General features: G+C 37.9%; 1 protein-coding gene across 8 annotated transcripts in view; it reads right to left on the reverse strand.

Annotated features, from left to right (window-relative positions):
• Positions 1-23274, reverse strand: part of LOC101740438 (uncharacterized) — a 495801-nt gene that overhangs the window by 212419 nt on the left and 260108 nt on the right. For 2 of the 8 annotated variants that reach the window (XM_012693584.4, XM_062670722.1), the window contains exon 2: positions 22965-23225. The exons of the other annotated variants lie outside the window; for them this stretch is intronic. In XM_012693584.4, the coding sequence (XP_012549038.1) occupies positions 22965-23018 (54 nt within the window). In that variant the 5' untranslated portion in view covers positions 23019-23225. The remainder of the gene's footprint in view (positions 1-22964; positions 23226-23274) is intronic. 8 annotated transcript variants of the gene reach the window in all.

Raw genomic sequence — 23274 nt, forward strand, 5'->3', positions numbered from 1 at the left:
TAATTACCTACAGTTCAACGTACGGACCATTTGGTTTGTTTATTCAACAAACATCTCCGCCAATGTGTACCAGTATTCGGATTTACTTTGGACCAAACTCAAGGGCCAACTTTGATGAAGTTTTAATTGAAAATTAGTCTTGGCCGTATCTTGCTGGCTTCAGTTCGTTTGGTCCCGGCAGACCGGTAAATGAGCTAAGTTTCATTGCACGGTACCCAACGATTCCTGTTTTTCGACATTCCTGAATTCTGACGGTAACCATCACTTATACTATACTATTGAAGGCATTTAGCTAATAGAATAAATAAATTTAGTAAATAGAGAGGTAGCTATAATTTTTCGTTTATGTTTTAGAAGGATTTGGAGTCTGCATATTTTGCTCAGAGCCTAAGCATATTCTATGGGGTGTTCATAATCCACTTTCGGTGATCTTAGGCACTCCAAGTACCGATCACCGTTTTCGTTGATATCCTCGTGCAAACTACCCTATAATCCGTAACCCACTAAGTTTCTCAGCAGATCTCGGCAGATCTGGTGGGTAGAGTCAGCGAAGCGCTGCTCTTGCTAGGGCTAGTGTTAACAACTTCTAGATTAAGCTCTGTAAGCTCACCTATCAAACCTTGCGTAGTTGTAACAGCCTCTTCGGCTACCAAATTTCCAATTTTGGCTTCAAATTTCTGCCTATTCAGTTGCATGGCGGATCCAATTCAATGGAGAATTTCGCATCATACCTCGAGGTTCAAAACATCCTCGATTCCAAACTGTCGTTTTATCTGTTCATTCACAATCAAAACATACAAGACACATCTTCAGAACCTGAACGGATGTGCTAAAAACGACAATAAACAAGATTAATTTCTAAAACAGTGCTCTTCACTTGTAATGGAAGCCCGTTGAACAGAAATACATTTCTTAAGAAATGGCTGTGATCAGAGATAAAGTTCTAGATGAAATGAATATGAGCGAACAAAATATCTACATTTAACAGGATTTTTAAATTAATAATTTTATTATTGCTATCCAAGGATGGTCGTCTTACTGTCAACCATACGGTTAAAGATCAGCTTCTCTGATTGTCAATGTCAGGGACAAGACCAATCGGCTAAACAATAGAAATTTCATTATGAATGCTCCAGAAGTCTGACTAACTAACTAAACTTTTTTTTTTCATTTTTAATTGATACGTCACACTATAGAATCATTTATTCACTTTCCATATTTCGACTACAAAAACGGTTCGAACGATTACACGTCCTTACGGATCCATCAGATCCAATAACTCTTGCATTAGATACTTTCAGCTCTAACACTAGGAGCAGGCTGAGGAACCCCGGTAACCGTACTCGTCGAACTCGACAAAGAGGTCGACCCATGCATCAGCTCGCTGAGTTTCTCGCCGGATCTTCTCAGCGGGTCGCGATTTCGATCTGGCAGTAGATTCATTCGCGAAGCAGTTGCTCTTGAGTTGTTAGGTCTCCTTCGGAGGCGCTCGGGCAGCTGTTAGCAAATCCCACCCCTTCTGGCTGAGCCTTTGCTCGCCCACCTGTCCTGGTTAAACTGGAAAGGCCTCCAGGCCACCAGTAATCTTTCAATCATAAAAAAAAAGGTTCGAACGAACTAAGGAATCACATAAAACACTTCTTAACCGTAAACGACTTTGTAGACTTCTAAATTGTCATTATCATCTACAGCAGGATGGCGTTCCTTAAAACGAAAACGCTGATCCTTTACACGGTTTACTGATGGTTTAAAACTTATTCCAGTAATGTTCGAGTGCTGCAAGCAATGTAATGTGATTAAAATAATATTTTAGGGTGATGTGCCCGTCAGCTGTCTTCGCTTTAGCTTGAGCATTCACGAAAAATAAACTTTAAAATGACTAGTGATTATCATTAGCAAATGAATATCGGTTTTCGTTTTGTTAATGCAATAAAATATAAGACTTAAGCCGTATTCTAATTATATATCGTCGCTGTCAAACCAAAATCTGCTATGTGCAAAACTCTATTTTGAATTAACGAGTTAAAACATTTTCGTCTAAAATTTTATATGAAGATGAACTTTTAAGAACTTTTTTTTTATTGCTTAGATGGCTGTACGAGCTCACAGTCCACCTGGTGTTAAGTGGTTACTGGAGCCCACAACGTAAATGCGCCACCCGACTTGAGATATAAGTTCTAAGGTCTCAAGTATAGTTACAACGGCTGCCCCAACCTTTAAACCGAAACGCATTACTGCTTCACGGCGGAAATAGGCGGGGTGGTGGGTAAGTAACCCGTGCGGACTCCCAAGAGGTCCTACCACCAGTGATTACGCAAATTATAATTTTGCGGGTTTGAATTTTATTACACGATGTTATTCCTTCACCGTGGAAGTCAATCGTGAACATTTGTTGAGTACGTATTTCATTAGAACAATTGGTACCCGCCTGCGGGATTCGAACACAGTTGCATCGCTACATACGAATGCACCGGACGTCTTATCCTTTAGGCCACAACGACTTCAGTCTTTAATTAAATCGTACAAAAATCTTACTTCCCATTTCGATACCGAGAAGTCATACACGATTAACCGGTGTGCCACCCCCAACTAAATACTAAACGTACAAAACAAATTATCACTTTAAATAATCTATGAATTCATTAGTGTGTCTCGTCGAGCCATTAGAGAAAAAAACATAAGGAAGTGTTTTGTCTATTTTTGGGCTGTTTCCGTCGCACTCTGATGGTAGACCGTCGTCCCGTGGCGAACTCTATTAGGCACGTGATAGATACAAAGAAAAATAAATGCTATCACCGAGCATCGAAGAGCCGATTTCAACTGGCAAAATTTAATGTTTTGTTACGTCTAATATTGGATTCGGTGTATTTTTAATTTGTTAACTGATGTCTTTCGGTGGATATTGGTCACGGAATATTTGGAAATTTCTTTCATATAATATTTCATTCGTAATAAAAAGCAAAACTTTTAACAGAAATGCTTTTTGATCGACGATAAAACTAAGTAATTATTTTAGAAGTCGTCGTGGCCTAAAAGATAACACGCTCGGTGCATTCTTATCTAGCGATGCGCCTGTGTCGGTATTCGAATCCTGCAAGTCGGTATCATTTTTTCTAACGAAATACATTCTCATGAAACGTTCAAGAATGACTTCCTCGATGAAGGAATAACATCGTGTAATAAAAATAAAACACAAAAAAAATACAATTTACGAAATTACTGATGGCAGGACGTCTCGTGAGCCCGCATGGGTAGGAACTACCACCCTGCCTATTTCTGCTGCGAAGCAGTAATGCGTTTCGGTTTAAAGAGTAGAGCAGCCGTTGTACTGTAAAAATGGAGAGTTAGCCGTAGAGCTCAATAAAAATAAACAAAAAAGAAATACAACATTACTATTTTATAAGCACTATGATTGGAGAATGGTTTTCAAATGCTGACACTAAAGCATGTTCTGTAAAGACTCTAATGACTATTTCGTTTGGTGAAGCCGACTAAAGAAAACTTAACTCTGTATAATTAACAGTTTGAACACAATATTAGCTGGCTCACTGTGGGAATGTATTAACAGATGCTGCATAGCTTAAAAGTCGTTCTGGCTTTTTCGACTATCTTTGTCTTCTAGTGTGCTCATATACTCAATGCGGCTATGAAATAATCGGAAGGTGCCATTAAAAAAAAATACATCATATTCTCAGAGGTGACGTCAACAAATTCTATTTCCACTATTGGTCCTGAAAAGTTTAGTTGATAACAAACCTCGTATAAAAAACCGAAAAAAAATTTGTTACGAATAAAATAATCCTAAACAGAATTGTTAATTGTGTTCTCACAGCAGAGGCACATGAAAACATCCCATCATAAAAGAATGATACCATTCTAACAAGGAATAAGACAGCAAACTCATCACGTATGAAAGAAGTTCAATAAAGATTTCTTGTCCATTTCGAATTAAATGTTTACAGATAGATAACTTTATTATAGAATCAAAAATAACTTTTACAAATTTATTTCGATCAAACCTACGTTATAAATGCTCATCGACAAGCGGCTGTCTAATTGTCAGCTGTCAACTTGACAGTGACACTTGGGGTAAGTGACATACCCTTGAGTGGGGTAAATATTTGTGTAAAGCTTCTAGCTCGTGAATAAGTGATGTAATACGGGTAGTGCGAGGTAAAATGATAAAACTTTGTGGAGATACGTTTGACGTTAAGAGAATAACGATATAGGTTGTGTCAAACAAGTGACAGCTTACGTCATATCTCACGTTTGGTGTCGTGTTTACTTTTATGCCAATTACTTATTACACTGAGGTCTTTCTTCAAACGGACTATTTTGCACCGTCTGTGGAGGCTTGAATTTTTAATCTCAATAAAAAACAATGAGTCTCGTTTTCGTTTGCTGCAACATAACATCATTGTCGATTACTCTTGGCAGATCAGTCGTGGTCATGTTTTTGAAGTGAGACTTCTAATGCAACTTCCAACAAGTTGTTTTTTTTTTCCTACCTAAGCTGATAGCCTTGAGAGGCTATTACAGCGTAACCTTAACTAGTAGGTGAGCTCAAACCGGAGTGATGCTAACACTGACCCTAACAAGAGCATTGCTTCGCAGAATCTACCACCGGATCGGAAACGCGACCCACTGAGAAGATCCGGCGAGAAACTCAGTGGGCTATGTCATGTTCAATCCTTGTTTAAGTCTTGACAACTGCTCTCCATAATTCGCGAGCGCATGCCCTCGTTAAGTGCTTATTAAGTTCTGAATATGAGTTAAGAGAATATTCAATTGCTTAGAACATTTACGTATCCCTTTCTGTATTCAAAGCGAATATTTTTTTACTCTTTTTTATTTCTTTTATTGCTTATATGGGTGGACGAGCTCACAGCCCACCTGGTGTTAGGTGGTTACTGGAGCCCATAGACATCTACAACGTAAATGTGCCACCCACCTTGAGATATAAGTTCTAAGGTCTCAGTATAGTTACAACGGTTGCCCCGCCCTTCAAACCGAAACGCATTACTGCTTCACGGCAGAAATAGGCAGGGTGGTGGTACCCACTCGCGCGGACTCACAAAAGGTCCTACCACCAGTAATTACGCAAATTATAATTTAGCGGGTTTCATTTTTATTACACGATGTTATTCCTTCACCGTGGAAGTCAATCGTGAACATTTGTTGAGTACGTACTTCATTAGAAAAATTGGTACCCGCCTGAGATTTGAACACCGGTGCATTGCTCAATACGAATGCACCGGACGTCTCATCCGTTAGGCCACGACGACTGTTTAATATACAATCGCATAATCATTAACTATTGAACCAAATACATTTTTATAATGAAAATCGTCTTTTAAAATCATACTAACATAAATCAAATACATTATTCGAAAATCAATTCACATCACCAAACAGGAAAACCTCTGAAGAAAAACAAGCTAACTGTTAAACACTATAAAGTCGACTTTCCTTTTATAACTAACTATATTATTAAAAAGCTTCAAATGAAAAGCAGTCCTTTTCATACGTCAAAATAGATTCTCCTCTGTTATTCATAACAGCGACGATCGATCAACGTCTGAAGCTCGATTGACTTTGATATTTCAGAACTTTTTTTTGTAAATCACGAACTTTCGGCTTAAAGGATTCTAGGTGACTGACTGACAATTAACGCGTAGAGATGGTGTATCTGCTTCCTCGTCATACGTTATCATTGGAGGCAATCTATATTTTATTTTTCCAATATCCTCCTCAAGTCTGTCTAATTGCTCAGATTGATGTTACTCGGTTGATGCTTTAGCAAGATGAGAGCTTTGAAAAAACTGCACAAAAAATGGATGACCTTAGGTTTTTTTATCTAAAAGTCAGTCGTAACCCCCTAAGACGTTCCCTTGCCCTTCTTAATTCGTCGTCAAACATCCCTTATTGACAGCTTCCCTGTAGTTAGGTATTGGGTTTACTTACGAGTTAGGTATTAAAATAAACCCTTCGAAAGGGCGTTCGACAAGGGGCGAGAGAACACAAACAAACAACATTAACAAATATTTGATCAATATGCTTTAAAACGGTGTGTTTGTTGATTACGCTGTTTATTTTGCGATTGATTTGAAAGAAAAGTAATAATTTAAAAAAAAAACAAAAAAAAGCAAGGATATTATTAAGCCGCATAAGAAAATTCCTCCTACAAGAAGGTTATTGCCAGGGCGAAATCGGAGCACGTTGCTAGAATTGGCGAGCGACTGAAGAGCTATCCCTCTGGGAGCCGTGCTTTCTGGTCGCTCGCCAAAGCTGCAGAAGGTAACTTTTGCAGGTCTAGTCTCCCACCACTACGCAAGTCCGATGACAGTCTGGCCCATAGTGCGAAAGAGAAGGCTGACCTTCTGGTCAAACTCTTCGCCTCGAACTCGACTGTGGACGACGGGGGTGCCACACCACCGAACATCCTCCGGTGTGATAGTTCCCTGCCGGAGATCTGCTTTACACAGTGTGCAGTCAGGCGGGAACTCCGACTCCTGGACGTCCATAAGTCGAGCGGGCCAGACGGCATCCCTGCAGTGGTTCTGAAAACGTGCGCCCCTGAGCTGACGCCTGCGCTAACGCGTTTGTATCGCCTCTCTTATTGCACTAACAGGGTTCCGTCTTCATGGAAGACTGCCCACGTCCACCCTATCCCCAAGAAGGGTGACCGGTCGGACCCATCGAGCTATAGGCCTATCGCGATAACTTCCTTGCTTTCCAAGGTGATGGAGCGAATAATTAATATACAACTCCTGAAGTATCTGGAGGATCGCCAGCTGATCAGTGACCGACAGTACGGTTTCCGTCACGGTCGCTCAGCTGGCGATCTTCTTGTATACCTTACTCACAGGTGGGCTGAAGCCTTGGAGAGCAAGGGCGAGGCTCTTGCTGTGAGCCTTGATATCGCGAAGGCCTTCGACAGGGTCTGGCATAGGGCACTTCTGTCGAAGCTACCATCTTACGGAATCCCCGAGGGTCTCTGCAAGTGGATCGCTGGCTTTTTGGATGGGCGGAGCATCACGGTCGTTGTAGACGGTGACTGTTCTGATACCATGACCATTAACGCTGGCGTTCCACAAGGTTCGGTGCTCTCCCCCACGCTTTTCATCCTGTATATCAATGACATGCTGTCTATTGATGGCATGCATTGCTATGCGGATGACAGCACGGGGGATGCGCGATATATCGGCCATCAGAGTCTCTCTCGGAGCGTGGTGCAAGAGAGACGATCAAAACTTGTGTCTGAAGTGGAGAACTCTCTGGGGCGAGTCTCCAAATGGGGTGAATTGAACTTGGTTCAATTCAACCCGATAAAGACACAAGTTTGCGCGTTCACTGCGAAGAAGGACCCCTTTGTCATGGCGCCGCAATTCCAAGGAGTATCCCTGCAACTTTCTGAGAGTATTGGGATACTTGGGGTCGACATTTCGAGCGATGTCCAGTTTCGGAGTCATTTGGAGGGCAAAGCCAAGTTGGCGTCCAAAATGCTGGGAGTCCTCAACAGAGCGAAGCGGTACTTCACGCCTGGACAAAGGCTTTTGCTTTATAAAGCACAAGTCCGGCCTCGCGTGGAGTACTGCTCCCATCTCTGGGCCGGGGCTCCCAAATACCAGCTTCTTCCATTTGACTCCATACAGAGGAGGGCCGTTCGGATTGTCGATAATCCCGGTCTCACGGATCGTTTGGAACCTCTGGGTCTGCGGAGGGACTTCGGTTCCCTCTGTATTTTGTACCGTATGTTCCATGGGGAGTGCTCTGAGGAATTGTTCGAGATGATACCGGCATCTCGTTTTTACCATCGCACCGCCCGCCACCGGAGTAGAGTTCATCCATACTACCTGGAGCCACTGCGGTCATCCACAGTGCGTTTCCAGAGGTCTTTTTTGCCACGTACCATCCGGCTATGGAATGAGCTCCCCTCCACGGTGTTTCCCGAGCGCTATGACATGTCCTTCTTCAAACGAGGCTTGTGGAGAGTATTAAGCGGTAGGCAGCGGCTTGGCTCTGCCCCTGGCATTGCTGAAGTCCATGGGCGACGGTAACCACTCACCATCAGGTGGGCCGTATGCTCGTCTGCCAACAAGGGCAATAAAAAAAAAAAAAAAAAAAAAAAATAACACTGAGCTCAAGTAAAGCTCAAAGCTATTTAAGGTTTCCGTTATCCATCTTATAAGTTCATTATTTCGGTGGTTTAAGATTGTTCTGCATGTTATTTAGATTACATGACAATGTTTTTACAAAGTTTCGATTGGACAACATAAATATATATTAAAATCAACTTTGTTTATATACTATTATAGTACATACATAATTATATACTCTCTTCTTCTAGTCTAGATCTATTCTATCTATTTTCTAAAAGGTCCTTAAGCTAGAGCTAAAAAGTGACATCTGGGCATTTCATCTATTTTCTACCCACATTTCTGTGTCACATTTAACAAATGGCAAAAAATAAGTAAAAGACGCATCTTGGGATAAAGGTCGGATAACTATAAAAGTCGGTCTACTACTTAATTAGCAGAAATGAAGAGATCTTAGTTTGTAAGAGCCTTCGGTATTTCTTTTTTTTCTAATGGTCCGTCTGGCGTAGAAGTACATATCCTCAATTGGTTGTAAAGAAATGCTTAATTTCTATAATGGTGCTACAGAAAATTGCAAACCTGCAATTTGGTTTGGTATTACCCTCCTTCGTATTTGTGCGGCAAAATATTCTTCGTTACATTTTTAAGAGTACATAGTGACTTTAAGATAATTGAGAATTCTATAATGTCTTGTCTATCAAGGCGAGCAGGGGCAAAGTGAGAAACCGATGTAGGTATACAAACTCGTACTCAACCCAAATAACTGAAGTTTTTGCTTATTTAAACAAGCATTTCAACAAGCAAATTTTAATTAATTAATAGGTACGCATTTATATTTTTCAAATATGTATTCGCTTAAGAAAGCATAAGCCTAATACTATACGTATTGCAACAAACATTAAAAAACTACAATGCAGAAAGTATTGTAAGCTTACAACATTATCCTAACAAAAACATAAATAATTACCAAGCACAGTACATTAATAATGCATTCGATTGAAGAGAAAGATTAATTTTATTCAAAATAACGAATGTTCCCACCCGATGACGTCACAACACAATGCGCCCCCATTGGTCCAAACGTCAGCACGTGACCGGCACGTGCCAACTCTTTTACCGCCAAATTAAGTAAAGGGAGCCACTTTACGCACGAAGAACTGATGACGTAAATATTGTTTTAGCTAAGCTTTTCAATTTTTTAATTTACTTTCATAATAAAATATTGATTTAGGAGAAGACACATGATTCGAATTAAGAACATCCTTTTGGAGTCAGATAAAAAAATACTGTTGATATCAGCATTAGTTTAGGGTTAGGTACACTTTTGTACATAGCTACGAAGAGCTATATACATACATATGAATTCTTTGCTTACAGTGAAAGACAATTTTAAAATATAGATAAATACATTTTACTAATGCATTCTTAAAGAGCGTTAAACAATGTTTAAACATTGTATTTTCTTTTGACCGTGAGTGATATTTGAATCATATGTTGAAATATTCTTCACCCATTATTATTAATATTAAAGCAATGCAATTGTTTGTTGCAGATGATCAGCATGCTTTTTATTTATTACTTCGCATTCTAAAGCAACAAATCTACATAATAATATCTAGTGGAACATTAAATTGGTTTTCGTAATATATAGTTCAGTAATTGAAGATTGCATGGAACAATTATTTTTATGCCTTTTTCCTATCTAATTGTTGGTAGCCTAAGGGGCTATTCCAATTACGCGCCGAACCGTAGGTTAGCTCACGGCCTCCACCTGACAAAATTGCTAACATAGATTCTAGCAGATAGATTTTACTGGTGGTAGGACCTCTTGTGAGTCCGCATGGGTAAGTACCACAACCCCGCCTATTTTTGCCGTGAAGCAGTAATGCGTTTTGATTACAACTCATATCTCAAGGTGGGTGGCGCATTTACGTTGTAGATGTCTATGGGTTCCAGTAACCATTTAACACCAGGTGGGCTGTGAGCTCGTCTACTCATGTGCAATTAAAAAAAATAGCAAGAGAAGTGCTTCGCTGAATCTACAACCGAATCGGAATCGCGACCCACTGAGAAGATAAGGCGATAAACTCAGTGGGTAATACTGGACTGATCAGATGAAAGACTTTACTAAAACCCCACTTAACGAGTGCGTGTGCCAAGCCTCAGTTCGCAAATTATGGAAAACATCTGTCAAGGCCTTACTAAACAAGAATTCTACATGACCACGACTGCTCTGCCAAGAGTAATCGACTATGATGATGACGATGAATGCGCTAAAGCAAATCGCTATTTTCAAAACATTTTATTTCTCACTACCCGACGATTAGTAGCTTTCATAAAGCTATGTTTCAAAATAGTCTCAAAAACGATCGTTTATTTGATCTCCATTATAAATTTTGGAATATAGATGTGCATATCGTAAGTTTTGGATCTAATGTTGGTTATAATCAATGAATAATCCATAAATCAACCCATAGCAATATATATATATTTTTTTTTTATTGCCCTTGTAGGCAGACGAGCATACGGCCCACCTGATGGTGAGTGGTTACCGTCGCCCATGGACTTCAGCAATGCCAGGGGCAGAGCCAAGCCGCTGCCTACCTTTATCTAGAAAACTCAATATTCTATTATATATTTAAACCTTAATCCATTAATTCATTCGCATGTCCGTTCAATATGTCTATGACGTCATCAGCAAAACTAAGCAACCCCAAAAAATGAGTCATCTCGCGCTGCCAACAATGCATAGTTCAAGTTAGGGTTCAGAATCCCCATGCAGGATTATTCTTACAAATAATTCAATCAATAATTACGTTTGTACATATGCAGGGTGGCCGGCTACTTATTTTGATTCAATAAATAATTATTAGATAGATACAAGCTTGATTTCGACATCGGGATGGAATTTGTCCTTATTTAATATTTTCTTCGGGTTCCGCGAGTTATAATCCAAACCACTTTTAGGGTTTAATTTCGCAAATAATATGAAACGTTAAATAATCAAGTAGTAAAATATACAAAAACTGTCCAACTTTGTCGAAATCCAAGACTTAGGTGGGATCGTTTGTAGAAGCATTGGCTGTATGGTGTCAGTCTAGATTAGCCGCCACCACCACCCGATTTCGTCCCGTTGATGTTGTGAAGATGATCAAGAGAGCCACTGGAGAATGGACGACAGCGATTTCTAAGTAATATACCCGAATAATGCGATTGTCAATCAAATGAGCGGTGGCAAAGCGTATTGAAGAGGCATTCAGGTACCACGATTCTGGCTACTGCTGCCGTGAAGCAGTAATGCGTTCCGACTCAAAGAGCGGGACAGCCGTTCTTCTTCTTTGTCTCTTCCTTATCCCACTAGATGGGGTCGCCACAGCGAATTTTCCTATTCCATTCTCTTCCATCAGCCGTTATCTCAACACTCACTCCCCCCTCTCTCATATCGCCATTCACACACTCCTTCCATGTCTTCTGCGGTCGACCTCTTCCCCCTTTAAATTGCGAAATTCACAGCGATGAAGACGAAAGACCGGGACAGCCGTTATACAATACAATTGAGGCTTTTTCTCACGTCTAAAGGTGGATGGCGAGATTTTCGTTGTGATGTCTATATACTCCGATAACCATTTTTACACCGGATGCACTGGGAGTTCGTGCAATCATCAACGAAATAAAATGGAAAACAACAATAAATTCTTGTTGAGTAAAATGAATTTACTGTTAGTAAATTTTACCATAAAAAACCTGCCAAATGCACGTTCTTATATCTTCACGTCATAATCCCGTAAAATATAAACGCATAAGTAGTCACATCAGAATTTATTGGCTCGACGGGGCAGGCAGACCGCACGCCGGCTTTGACCATTGATCGAATCTACTAAAGTCTAATTAACGAGGAATTTGAACTCCGACTAGCGACGAGGGGCCTTCAGTAATAATCCTATTCGAACATATTACTATGTAAATTTCGAGGAGATGTGTATGAATTGATCCATTGGAAAAACGGTTGGATCTAATTTTGCACTTTTAAACTAGAGTATCTTTGTAATAGAGCGCTAGGTGACAGGTAAAGATTACGCGTATAGTTAAGTCTTCAGCCTTTTCAAAGTAACACCAATAAATACCAGTTCATTATTTTCCGTCTTCCTACCTAATCTTCCTATCCTATCCTACCGCAAAGCAGTCATAGAAATCGGCACCGCACTTCAGACCTCTTCCTCTTCTCCCAAGGTGATGGTAATATACGTTTTAATGTCTATGAGCTTTGGTTATCACATAACACTAGATTGGATAAAATTAAATATTCCTAACTGTTGGTACAGTTACGGGGGACCTTTTTCTACCGACATGCTTTGTGAAAAATAATAGTTAAAAATAAACAAAGCAAGTGAAGCAAAATTCGTTCAGTCTGCTAGTGCAAATTCAGAAACTTCTTTTGTTATCCTAATGATTAAATCAGCTTGATATACAAGTTTTGAACTCTTCAATAGAATACAATTATTCATGATGATAGACTTAGAATTCATTATCATAGAAGTGAATGAAAAAAATTATTACATTGGTAAAACTGCACATGTTACAGTTTAATCCAAAACTATGATATTCTACAACGTATATAACTTTAATTTCCTTTTTTGATTTTCGATTTATTTGCTGATGGTTTTTTTGTTAGTTTCTATTTGCAGCTTAAGTTTTTATTTCCTAGTTTTTTTTAAATATATATTATTTACATTGTTATTTAAAAGACAGCCTCTGATGACTTTCAACACAACAGACCTTATGCAAGTTATGTTCACATCCAAAATCCACCTGGATTGAAGAGTGTATTCTTTTTTCTGTTTAAATTAAATGTTAATGTGTATAGATTTTATCCAGTTGTGTGAAACTCAAACAAAAAGTTAAAGTTGAAACTTAATTTAATAGGCTTACATAAAACTGGAAGCTGAAACTACCAAGAAGCTACAAGCAAGACATGTTTGATTATTTCTTAACAGCCAAACAAACATAATACTCGCGCCCGTACTTAAGCCTCTTGAGTCGGGAATCCCAACAGTTTTAAGAGGAAAAGGGGATGGAAACATTGGGAACACTATTTACTAAGAATCCGCAGCTAGTACTGAGGGTCCTAATCCCTGGAGTACGGTTCGCAAATAAACATGTTGCATTCGAATAATGCAGTTTTCGTGTTAATTCATTAATTTTAGGTTTATGGTTTATTTTTTTGGAGGATTTTAGTAAGTAAGATCCCGAGAGGTATGTAATGCCTGTTGGGGTGTGTTTTTAAGATCTTAATTAGGTGTACGAGCTAATAGATCACTTGATTACCGCGTAAATATAGCCGCTCGTTTCGCCAGTCTAGTTATCCAGCAAAAACGGGTGATAGCTTCCCAGCAGGTATAAGTGGGACGATGCTATCTACTTTTGTGAGTATTCAACGTGCCTTATTTACGATCAGTACAAAAGATTTAGCAACAGGAATCGACGCATGACCTGCTTGCTGTCTGCAACATTTATAAGTGCTCTTGGTAGAAACGAAAGGAAATAAGTTATTGGTGAGAAATTAAAATATATTTTACAGGAAGTTTTCTATTTGAAGTTGATACTTTATAGTTTTTTTTTTTTCTCAATATTGGTATAGAAAATAAGACGATAGATAAATAATGTTGAAATGTCGATGAAAAACATTTTAGTCCTCGATGACGCCGAAGAATGTACAGTAGGTATACGAAAGGCCAAAAACAATGAAATATATTAATAAAAGCGAGATTACACAAACCGTAACTTTTGCAAGTAAAGAGTATACTTTTTTCACAAAGGCATTTTTTCTGATGGACATTATCTTGCATTTAGTATCTAGTGGTTCATTCCTTAAAGATAGAAAAAGCATTACATTATATACACTAACACGTTTTATTACAATGTTATTGTTTTAAAAAAAATACAGATGTTTTTGCATTCGGTACATAATCTTAAGTTCGGTTGCCCAAATAAGGCCCAAGCATTCCGCGAGGATAAACGTGTATTGCTTTAAGAAAAATATTCGAAGTGCAGAAGCTCACGGGTCACGTGATGTGCTTCGGTCAATTAATCCCATAGATGCTACAACGTTAACGCCACCTCATACATGAGGTCGTCTCAATATGATCGTAGTTAGGGCTATTGAACGCTTTGAGTTTGGATTATTTATCGATTAAAGGATCGTGCAATTGATAGACGGATTCATTTAATACAAATACTGGTGGTAGGACCTCTTGTGAGTCCGCACGGGTAGGTACCACCACCCTGCTTATTTCTGCCGTAAAGCAGTAATGCGTTTCGGTTTGAAGGGTGGGGCAGCCGTTGTAACTATACTTGAGACCTTGGAACTTATATCTCAAGGTGGGTGGCGCATTTACGTTGTAGATGTCTATGGGCTCCAGTAACCACTTAACATCAGGTGCACTGTGAGCTCGTTCACCTGCCTAAGCAATAAAAAATATATTCGAATAGTGAATTTATCCACCAAACAAAGAATATCAAGATTCTTAAAGAAAATACTAAGCGATACTGGTTACAAAGCAGTCAAGCAAACTATATATTTAATTATACGTTGTTGCTATCGATACTTAGTCCAAAGTTTGGTAGTTGCTCAAACAAGCCGGGCTGAGCATTCGGCGAGTATCACGGTCCAGTGAATGTTTTTAACGAGACCCCGATCGGAGACAATTTCTGTTGTGGATTAAGCGCTCTCATTTTAGTAGTATAATATATTTTTTGAATCGTTTGATTCAGTTTTTACGTTGTTTGAGGTAATTATTAGTGTAGGACGGTAGGATTTTTATCCCTAATTTTATCCTAAAGGGAATTTGGATAAGAAGCCTTGAAATGATTCAAGGCCAAACTGGTGTTGAACTGGAATCTGAGTCTAGAGCTGCGAGAATGTGAAAGTCACCAGACGTGCCGATGCTTAGTTATCTCAGTTGCATTAGAAAATCGGTTCTTTACGCTCTAAAATTTCGCGGATTGATGTTAACACCGATTACAAGGTCTCTAATTTTACCATTTATATTAATTTTATGGTCAGCAAAAACAGTTATGTGTATTATGTGAATGATTGCTGCGTCCGTCTCCATCATTCACAGAACATCAGCGTTAGCAATTTTACTGATTGCTCCTGCGAAACTTCTTCCTTTTTCTACCAAAAATCTTCCCTTGCAGTATAATGTAAATGATGCCACGCGAACTCACACTACAGACAATTTGTTAGCGGTATCTTCAATTTGTATTCCTGATAGCATAATCCAAACAAACACAATAGGTAGTAGACCTGCTGAGACTTTTTAAACCGTCATAGTTTTACGACCGATTGTATGTAGCAGTATGCTGTTTGACCATCAAAAACAATCTGCAAAAAGCAAGCTTTTTTCCAATTTATCGCTATATACGAAATGCCAATTTCAAACTGTTTCTGCCATTGACATATTCGCTGACTGTCGGTATTAGGTTCTTTTTAATTTTTATTTAAATCTCTAAGACTGAAACCCAAAATAACTCTAGCATAACATAAAATATAAAAAATTATAAATAAATAATTTCTTTGCGTATCGAAACAAACAATCTCTCTAAATATCTTCACAAAATGTTTCTGGATAATTTTGACCGGTCAAAAATCACCGACAGGTAGCCGAATTTCTCGAACATCCCCTGAAACTGATGCCCCAATAATCCCAAACAAAGTTAGTTTGACAATTAATATTCGGGAAGCAAAATAAATTGGTTCCCACCGGAATTATTCAATAATTTTCGAGGCAAACATTTGAAACCGACAGTTGTCGGGTATTGATTTCCACTACCCCCGAGTGACAGGATGGTTTAAGTTATAAATGATGAACGAAACTATTGTGATCTATTTGTGGATTAAAATTTTAAATGCCTTAAATTATAACTCAACTTGGACGGTACGAGTCAACGAAATTGGGTTTCAAGAATAACAGTTTTCAGTAAACATATAGCGTTTCTCTATTCTCATTGATAATTTGATTCCTAATTTAATAAATAGACAATTTAGTACCTTTTAAGACTATTATGCTTTAGACGCCAAGAACTCCATAGAAAACAAATTCACATAAACAATCTACAATGCATGATCAATCTTATTACTCGCCAACCTTCCTATTTTGGACCATAAAGCACCAAACCATAAAAACAAGGGGTGGATTTGCTGAATTAAATAAAAAAAATGCATTTATCGGACACAGGAATCGGCGAAAAGTCCATTCGGGCTTTAAGGACAATGGGCATTCTTATTGGATTTTTCCGAGACACTTTCTGCTGGAACTATGGGGACGCTACGATTTTTGTGTAACGGTATTGTCATAGCGCCAAGTGTGGGGATTGTCACTGTCGGTTCTGCTTATGCTTTATTTAATTATGGCGACCGTAACATTGAACAAGTGGGGAGCGAAGCAAAATTTTGTTGTCGCCTTCTGATTCCATTCAACTCAAACATTCATTTGAAATAAAGTGATTTAATTTGTCGGAATCATTAAAAGGATGAGACTTTGGTAATACTACTATTGCGCATTCTAGTATCAAATACTAATTATATATTTTGATACATAGCACTTATGGATTAAAACTTTGTGAATTTACCTAATGTTCAGGAAATCTGTTCCACTCAATTCTATGCGTCACATATAGTAGTTATGAGGAGGTTTAGTAGCATTTTTGCAGAGTAATAAATCTAAGGGATGGGGACTACATCATTTCAATATTAATAACATTGATTTGTATTCGTCAATAGAGTTCATTGTAAAATTGGCAGAGATGTTTGAGTAATAAAAGTGAACCATAGAAAATGTCAGTACAATGTGAGCTTTGTCCATCATCCACATTCATAGGCGTAGTGGGAAATCAATTTTTAAGCACGTCTACAGCTTTATTTCTGTGGAAACTTTTCAAATCCTTAAGGGATTCGGAATCTTATTAAAATCCGGGATTAACGGTTACAGCACCTGCAGAGTTTGAGTTGGTTTATTTATTTTAATATGTATCAAAACTTTTCATACTGCAATTCTCGAAGCAACTATTTGTAATATCTACAATGTCATCAAGCGATCGTTTTATTTAACTTATGCATTAAATCAATACCTGATTTGTAAGCAGACAATTAATCAAAGTCTCTACATCAATATTTGCCATGGCCAAGCTAAAAGTACCCTTTATGTTATTTGCAGGCGGGGAATCATGTATGATGCATTGGTGGAATGGACAACGTTAATTCAAACATTGTATACACGCGATTTTGGCTTTTATTTTGTTTAGGGTTTAAGAGTATTTTTCATTTGATGCTGTTGATATACATTCGCGTATTCGCTGATTCGAAAAGATTTTTATAGTTGCGTTTGAATTTTTTATTTTGGTTACATTTTTCCAATTACATTAAAGCTCTTAATAATCTGAATATTCAGTGTGCTTAGTGTGAGTTTTTTAACGTTCTCGATAGCGTGAAAGTTAACTCAAATTTGTATAGAGTTGGAATAGCGCCCCTAGCGGCAAACGTAGGCAAGCAAATCCAACTCCATACATATTTAAGTTAACTTTTACGCTATCAAGAACAATAAAAAGCTTGCACTAAGCACTCAGGATTGGCAGAGTGGTGGTACCTACCCACGTGGTTTGATAATATGCCCTCTACAATACAAATTTGTAAACTGCACGTTTGATTTTGATTAGGCGACATTATTCCTTTAACGTTAAAATCATCGGGTCGTATTTCAGGTGCGTATTATCTGTATATATAAAAATGAATTGCTGTTCGTTAGTCTCGCTAAAACTCGAGAACGGCTGAACCGATTTGGCTAATTTTGGCCTTGAATTATTTGTGGAAGTCCAGAGAAGGTTTAAAAGGTAGATATGTATAAATATGAAAATGCTCGGAATTAAATAAAAATGACAATTTTGTTGTCCCTTTGATGTGTCCCCCGTCGGACGGATTCCTTTTGTTTGTTTTAAGTATATTTTATACAAAAGCTTAGGTTTATTATTTGTCGATTGAGGCACTACAAAGTCTGCCGGGTCAGCTAGTATTAGATAAAAAAAATATTCGTACATCAGACAGCCGTGATAGTGCGTGACGTTTTATTAGACGCGTCACGCTTTGATCTCGCCGCTCCCGCTCCGTATTACCAATTAGACGTGACGTACGTATTTCGGTGACAGTTTAGTGTTTTTTTATTATTGTACATAACAAAGGGATTATTTCTTGTTTAAATGCAAGCGTACTTATCCGCAGCACGACATTTGCAATACCGTAGTTGCGATTTGTATTAAACTTTCGTGGCTATTATGTGGGTAAGTTGTAAACACAAGCATTTAAGGGATTTTTACCACGATTGCGTATTTTAGTTGAGAAATCAATTAGCATTTTAAATTTACCGATACTTTTTTTTTTATTGCCTTTGTAGGCAGACGAGCATACGGCCCACCTGATGGTAAGTAGTCACCATCGCTCATGGACGTCAGTAATGCCAGAGGCAGAGCCAAGCCGCTGCCTACCATCCAAGCCGCTGCCTACCATACTTTTCAATACATCGAACAAAAGGTGATCCTTAAATTTTTTACACAGTGGAAACGGTAGATTAGCATTATACATAATATCGAAATTACCATTTTTGAAGCTAAAAACGTTTTTTTTTATTTTTTTATTGAAGGATTACTTCACCAGGACAGGTGGGCGAGCAAAGGTTCAGTCAGAAGGGAAACTAAAAATGAAATATTACTCTGTATGTTATATTGATTGCTTGGGTGAATAACCTCTGTTCTCCGTTCTCTGTTATGTGTTTACCTGCTTGGATTTAAACACCAGAAAAATCGCTCGATACGAATATATAGGGTACCCATCCTTTACGCCATGATGACTTCAAATAACAGTCTTCAACTTTTATCATAATACTTTGTGGAACTATCAAAGCTCTAAAAGAGACATAATCTCCTAAAATTTAAAATAACTACCATTCTGAATTCGAACAATTGAATTTCAAACTTCGAACCAACAAACACGTTACGCAACCCGAAACTGACGCACAAAAACATTCCAACTTCAACATTATGACCTCATGAACCGACGAAAACTTTTGAAATCGATTTGAGTAGTACGAGTAGTGCAGTGACTTATAACTGAACTTCAGCCCACTGAAATTCTCGCCGGATCTTCTCAATGGGTCGCGATTCCGATCCGGTGGTAGATTCTGCTCTTGCTAGGGCTAGTGTTAGCAAATTATCGCAGGTTGAGCCCGTGAGCTCAAGTACCCGTCCGGGCGTGGCTGGGATAGCCCCTTAGGCTACCAGCGAATAGGTAGGGGAAAAAAATGAAGCTCTCCATGAAAGCCCTGGCATCACTGCACTATCATACGTTCAACATACCATACTTGAACTTATGGTAAAGCAAAAAGATATGAACAAAAAAAAAAAATTGCTATTCCAAGAGGTTCGAGTTTAATTCTCAAACATTTTCATTCATTTAAAATTCTTTAAACAAATAGTATGCATGCGTGTGTGTGTCAAATACATGGTAGTGTGTGTAATGTTTTCTTTATTGATTTAATGTATCTTTTATGCATTATTTAAAAAAATATTACCATTGTGCACTTCTCTATATTCTCTATAAGTGTCAGAAATTTCATATTCCTCCGTCTGCGCAATTTTCGTAAAAATGGGTACAAAGTTTTTGCTTCACGTATTAATATATAGATGTATGTATGTCTGTTTTTGTGTCATCGTATTTTAAAATGAAGCCCAAGATGAAGTCTAAAAAGAATTGCTTCGTTGACTGTATTAGCTTAGATAATCTTTAATGTTAGTGGTTGCAGAGATCGATGCGTTACCCCGTTACCATTTGTTTGTTATGTACTAACATAATCGGTTGAAGCCTTTCTTCTCCTTGTTTGTGACCACTTAGCGGAATGTTTGTTTTGTCCTTTGCATCAATAAGCATTTGGTCGGTTGTCGTTTATAGGTTAACTAAATACATTCTTGTTGGGATCTAATAATCTTGTGAGAGAATATTTGAGTCGTCTATTATCAAAGGTGGCAATCTGTGCATTTGGATAAAAAAATGTTATTGATATGTCAATACAGATTGATTTGAATATAATCGTCTCCTTCAAAGAATACGGTTCAAAACCTGTATTAAATAAAGGTTAATACTTAACCTGTTATTTATCTAAGATGTCGTTCAGAAGAGTTTTGTGACTGCCAATGAAATACAAAGTCAATAATTCGTTTTTCTGATTTACCAATAATTGTCCAAAAGTCACATTGCCGGCTTTGATAATAGTCGACTCATTTGGAACGTTTGGTGGCTTGTGAACTTTTTTTTTTATTGCTTAGATGAGTGGACGAGCTCACAGCTCACCTGGTGTTAAGAGGTTACTGGAGCCCATAGACATCTACAATGTAAATTCGCCACCCATCTTGATATATGAGTTCTAGGGTCTCAGTATAGTTACAACGTCTGCTCCGCCCTTCAAACCGGAAAGTTATTACTGCTTCACGGCAGAAATAGGCGGGGTGGTGGTACCTACCCGTGTGGACTCACAAGAGGTCGTACGACCATTAATAAAACTTAACTTTTAAATCAATATGTGAATACCGTTTCAGAACTTTAAAAAAAGACGCTTAAATAGCAATCTGGTATTTTGTCGTGGCCAAATTAAAAAAAAAGGTAGTGTCATCAGTTCTTGATACGTGTGCATAATTTTAGCTGAAAATTACATTAAAAAACTCCGATACATAGATATAATAGAAAGATACGGGTGAAGCTACTAAAAATAGTTAAAATAACGAGCGCCATAAATCAATGAGAGAGGCATGTCTATGTTTTTTTTAAGCATTCAATAGTTAGCATTTCTCTGAAATTGAGCTCCTGAGCACATCTACCGGTCCTCGCGAAATTGGAATATTCCCTTAAGTTAGCAACGATTAGGCGGGAAAAAGGTATTTTTGCGTCTATTTGCATTTGTTTTGATCATAAATTGATGAACAATAAAAAAAGTATACTCTATTCTAAATTTAAAACTTTTTTTTTTTCATTTACGTCACAATTCGTATAGTGAGAAGTTCATAGCATTATAATCGAATGATAATCGTGATATCGATGACAGGTCGCGCGCCATATTGATAGTGATGGATTATATTATTATGTGCGTGATATATGATCCCCTCGTGCGATGCGAGCAGTGACGTTCCAATTTCGCAAATTGCATGATCTGTAGTGATGAATGATTACGTTGTGTCAGTGCTAATTCTGATTGCTTGTGTGATATCAAACGTTTAGGAGCGGGGCGCCGTGATAGAGAGATTATTGCCAGTTTTAAAAAAAAAATTGCTTAAACAAAATGAAACAGTTAATAATATTATCTCTTCACGTTCCCGCCAAAAAGTTCCACAGATTCTCAATAAAAAATAAAAAAACAATAAACCTTCTCACAATCAGTGCCGTCGTAATAATCCATATAATTCGCAAACGTAATTATTGCCCGATCCAAAAATACCGAAACATATGTTGCATCTAACAAATCCCTAACAAGATATAAATAAACAATTTATTGCACGAATATCCGCTTTTCAGATGCCTACATAAAAACCATAAAAGTGAGTTATGAAACCGAATGCGCCTCTAAATCAGCGTTGTTTGTGCGGCGAATATTTTCAAGTGTTCATTAATTTATCACTCACATTAGTCGTCTCTCAAATACTAAGGAGTTCGTATATGTGTATATAACCTATAAGACAAGATTCATCAAAACCTATGGATAATAGTGCTGATAAATAAAATAATCTAGAGTCAAGAGAGAAGTAAAAATAAGTCCTGTGTGCTTAGTGCGAGTTTTTAACGTTTTCGATAGCGTAAAAGTTAAGTCAATTAATTTTTGGAGTTTTTTTTATTTGTTATTGCTTAGATGTGTGGACGTGCTCACAGCCCACCTGGTGTTAATTGGTTACTGGAGCTCATAGACATCTACGACGTTAATGCGCCACCCAAATTGAGATATAAGTTCTAAGGTCTCAAGTATAGTTACAACGGCTGCCCCACCCTTCAAACCGAAACGCATTACTGCTTCACGGCAGTGTTACGAACATAATGCTACAGTCAAACGTTTAATGTCTAAACTACACTACTTACCACACGGAATACAATCTTCATTTATCTATAATACTCGTACTGACCAGACTATACCAGTACTTCAAATGTTTCGAGATGTTTCCAGAAACAATCGAACACGACAAAAGAATAAACCATACTAGATTTCTACACAGATTTTCATCATTACAATTGAGGCCTATAAAATCGAAGGCAGCTAAACGTCTTAAAATGTAGTAAAATGGATTAACTATGGCGCCATCTTGTTTAGTTAGTTGGACCCGCTTTAGTATTTTCATGTTATAACAAATGCAGCTAAATCTCTAGCAAATTCAGTTAAAAATTTTATTTTTACTCTGTACTCAAATATAAACGCAGTTTTATCATTTAAAATTCAGATTATTAGTAAAATTCTCATTCTTTATAAATCTGCTTTAAAATAAAGAATATCGTAGCTATACGAACAAAGCTATTTCAGTTTCTCAAACCGGGAGTGTGGCTAACACTGACCTTAGCAAGAGCAGTACTTTGATGGATCAGGAGGATCCGTAATGACGTGTTTAGGGCCGATTTTTGTAGTTTACCTGAATGTTTGACAGAATTGGATTTAGCTGCCTTTAGTTTTATAGCCTCAATTCTCAATTCCCTCTTCCGATTTTGGTACAGGAGTTTGCTTAGGAATACACATATTTCATTAGCATTAACGTGCGGTTCACGTAAATATGTAAACAAAGAATACTAACATGACTGACACCGGAGACTCTGGTCTTGTTCAATTTAGATAAATTGGTGCCCATTCGTAGCCATTAATGCCGCGCTCCACGCCGCAAGCCTCCGTGAGAATCTCGTCCTTATTTCTTGCACGACAAAGTCTAAACCGGGAAACGTAGTATCGCTCAACGTTTTTTTTTAAATATTTGGCACAATTAATAGACACGTTTAGTTCACTTTTTCATCACAGTACTGAATTTTAAAGTCACTTTTGTAACAGTTCACAGGAAGAACTGAAAGAAAAATAAATGTTACTCAAATTTTGTATAACAAATTTTGCAG

Source organism: Bombyx mori, chromosome 10 (assembly GCF_030269925.1).
Source record: "Bombyx mori chromosome 10, ASM3026992v2".
Classification (NCBI taxonomy): Eukaryota; Metazoa; Arthropoda; class Insecta; order Lepidoptera; family Bombycidae; genus Bombyx; species Bombyx mori.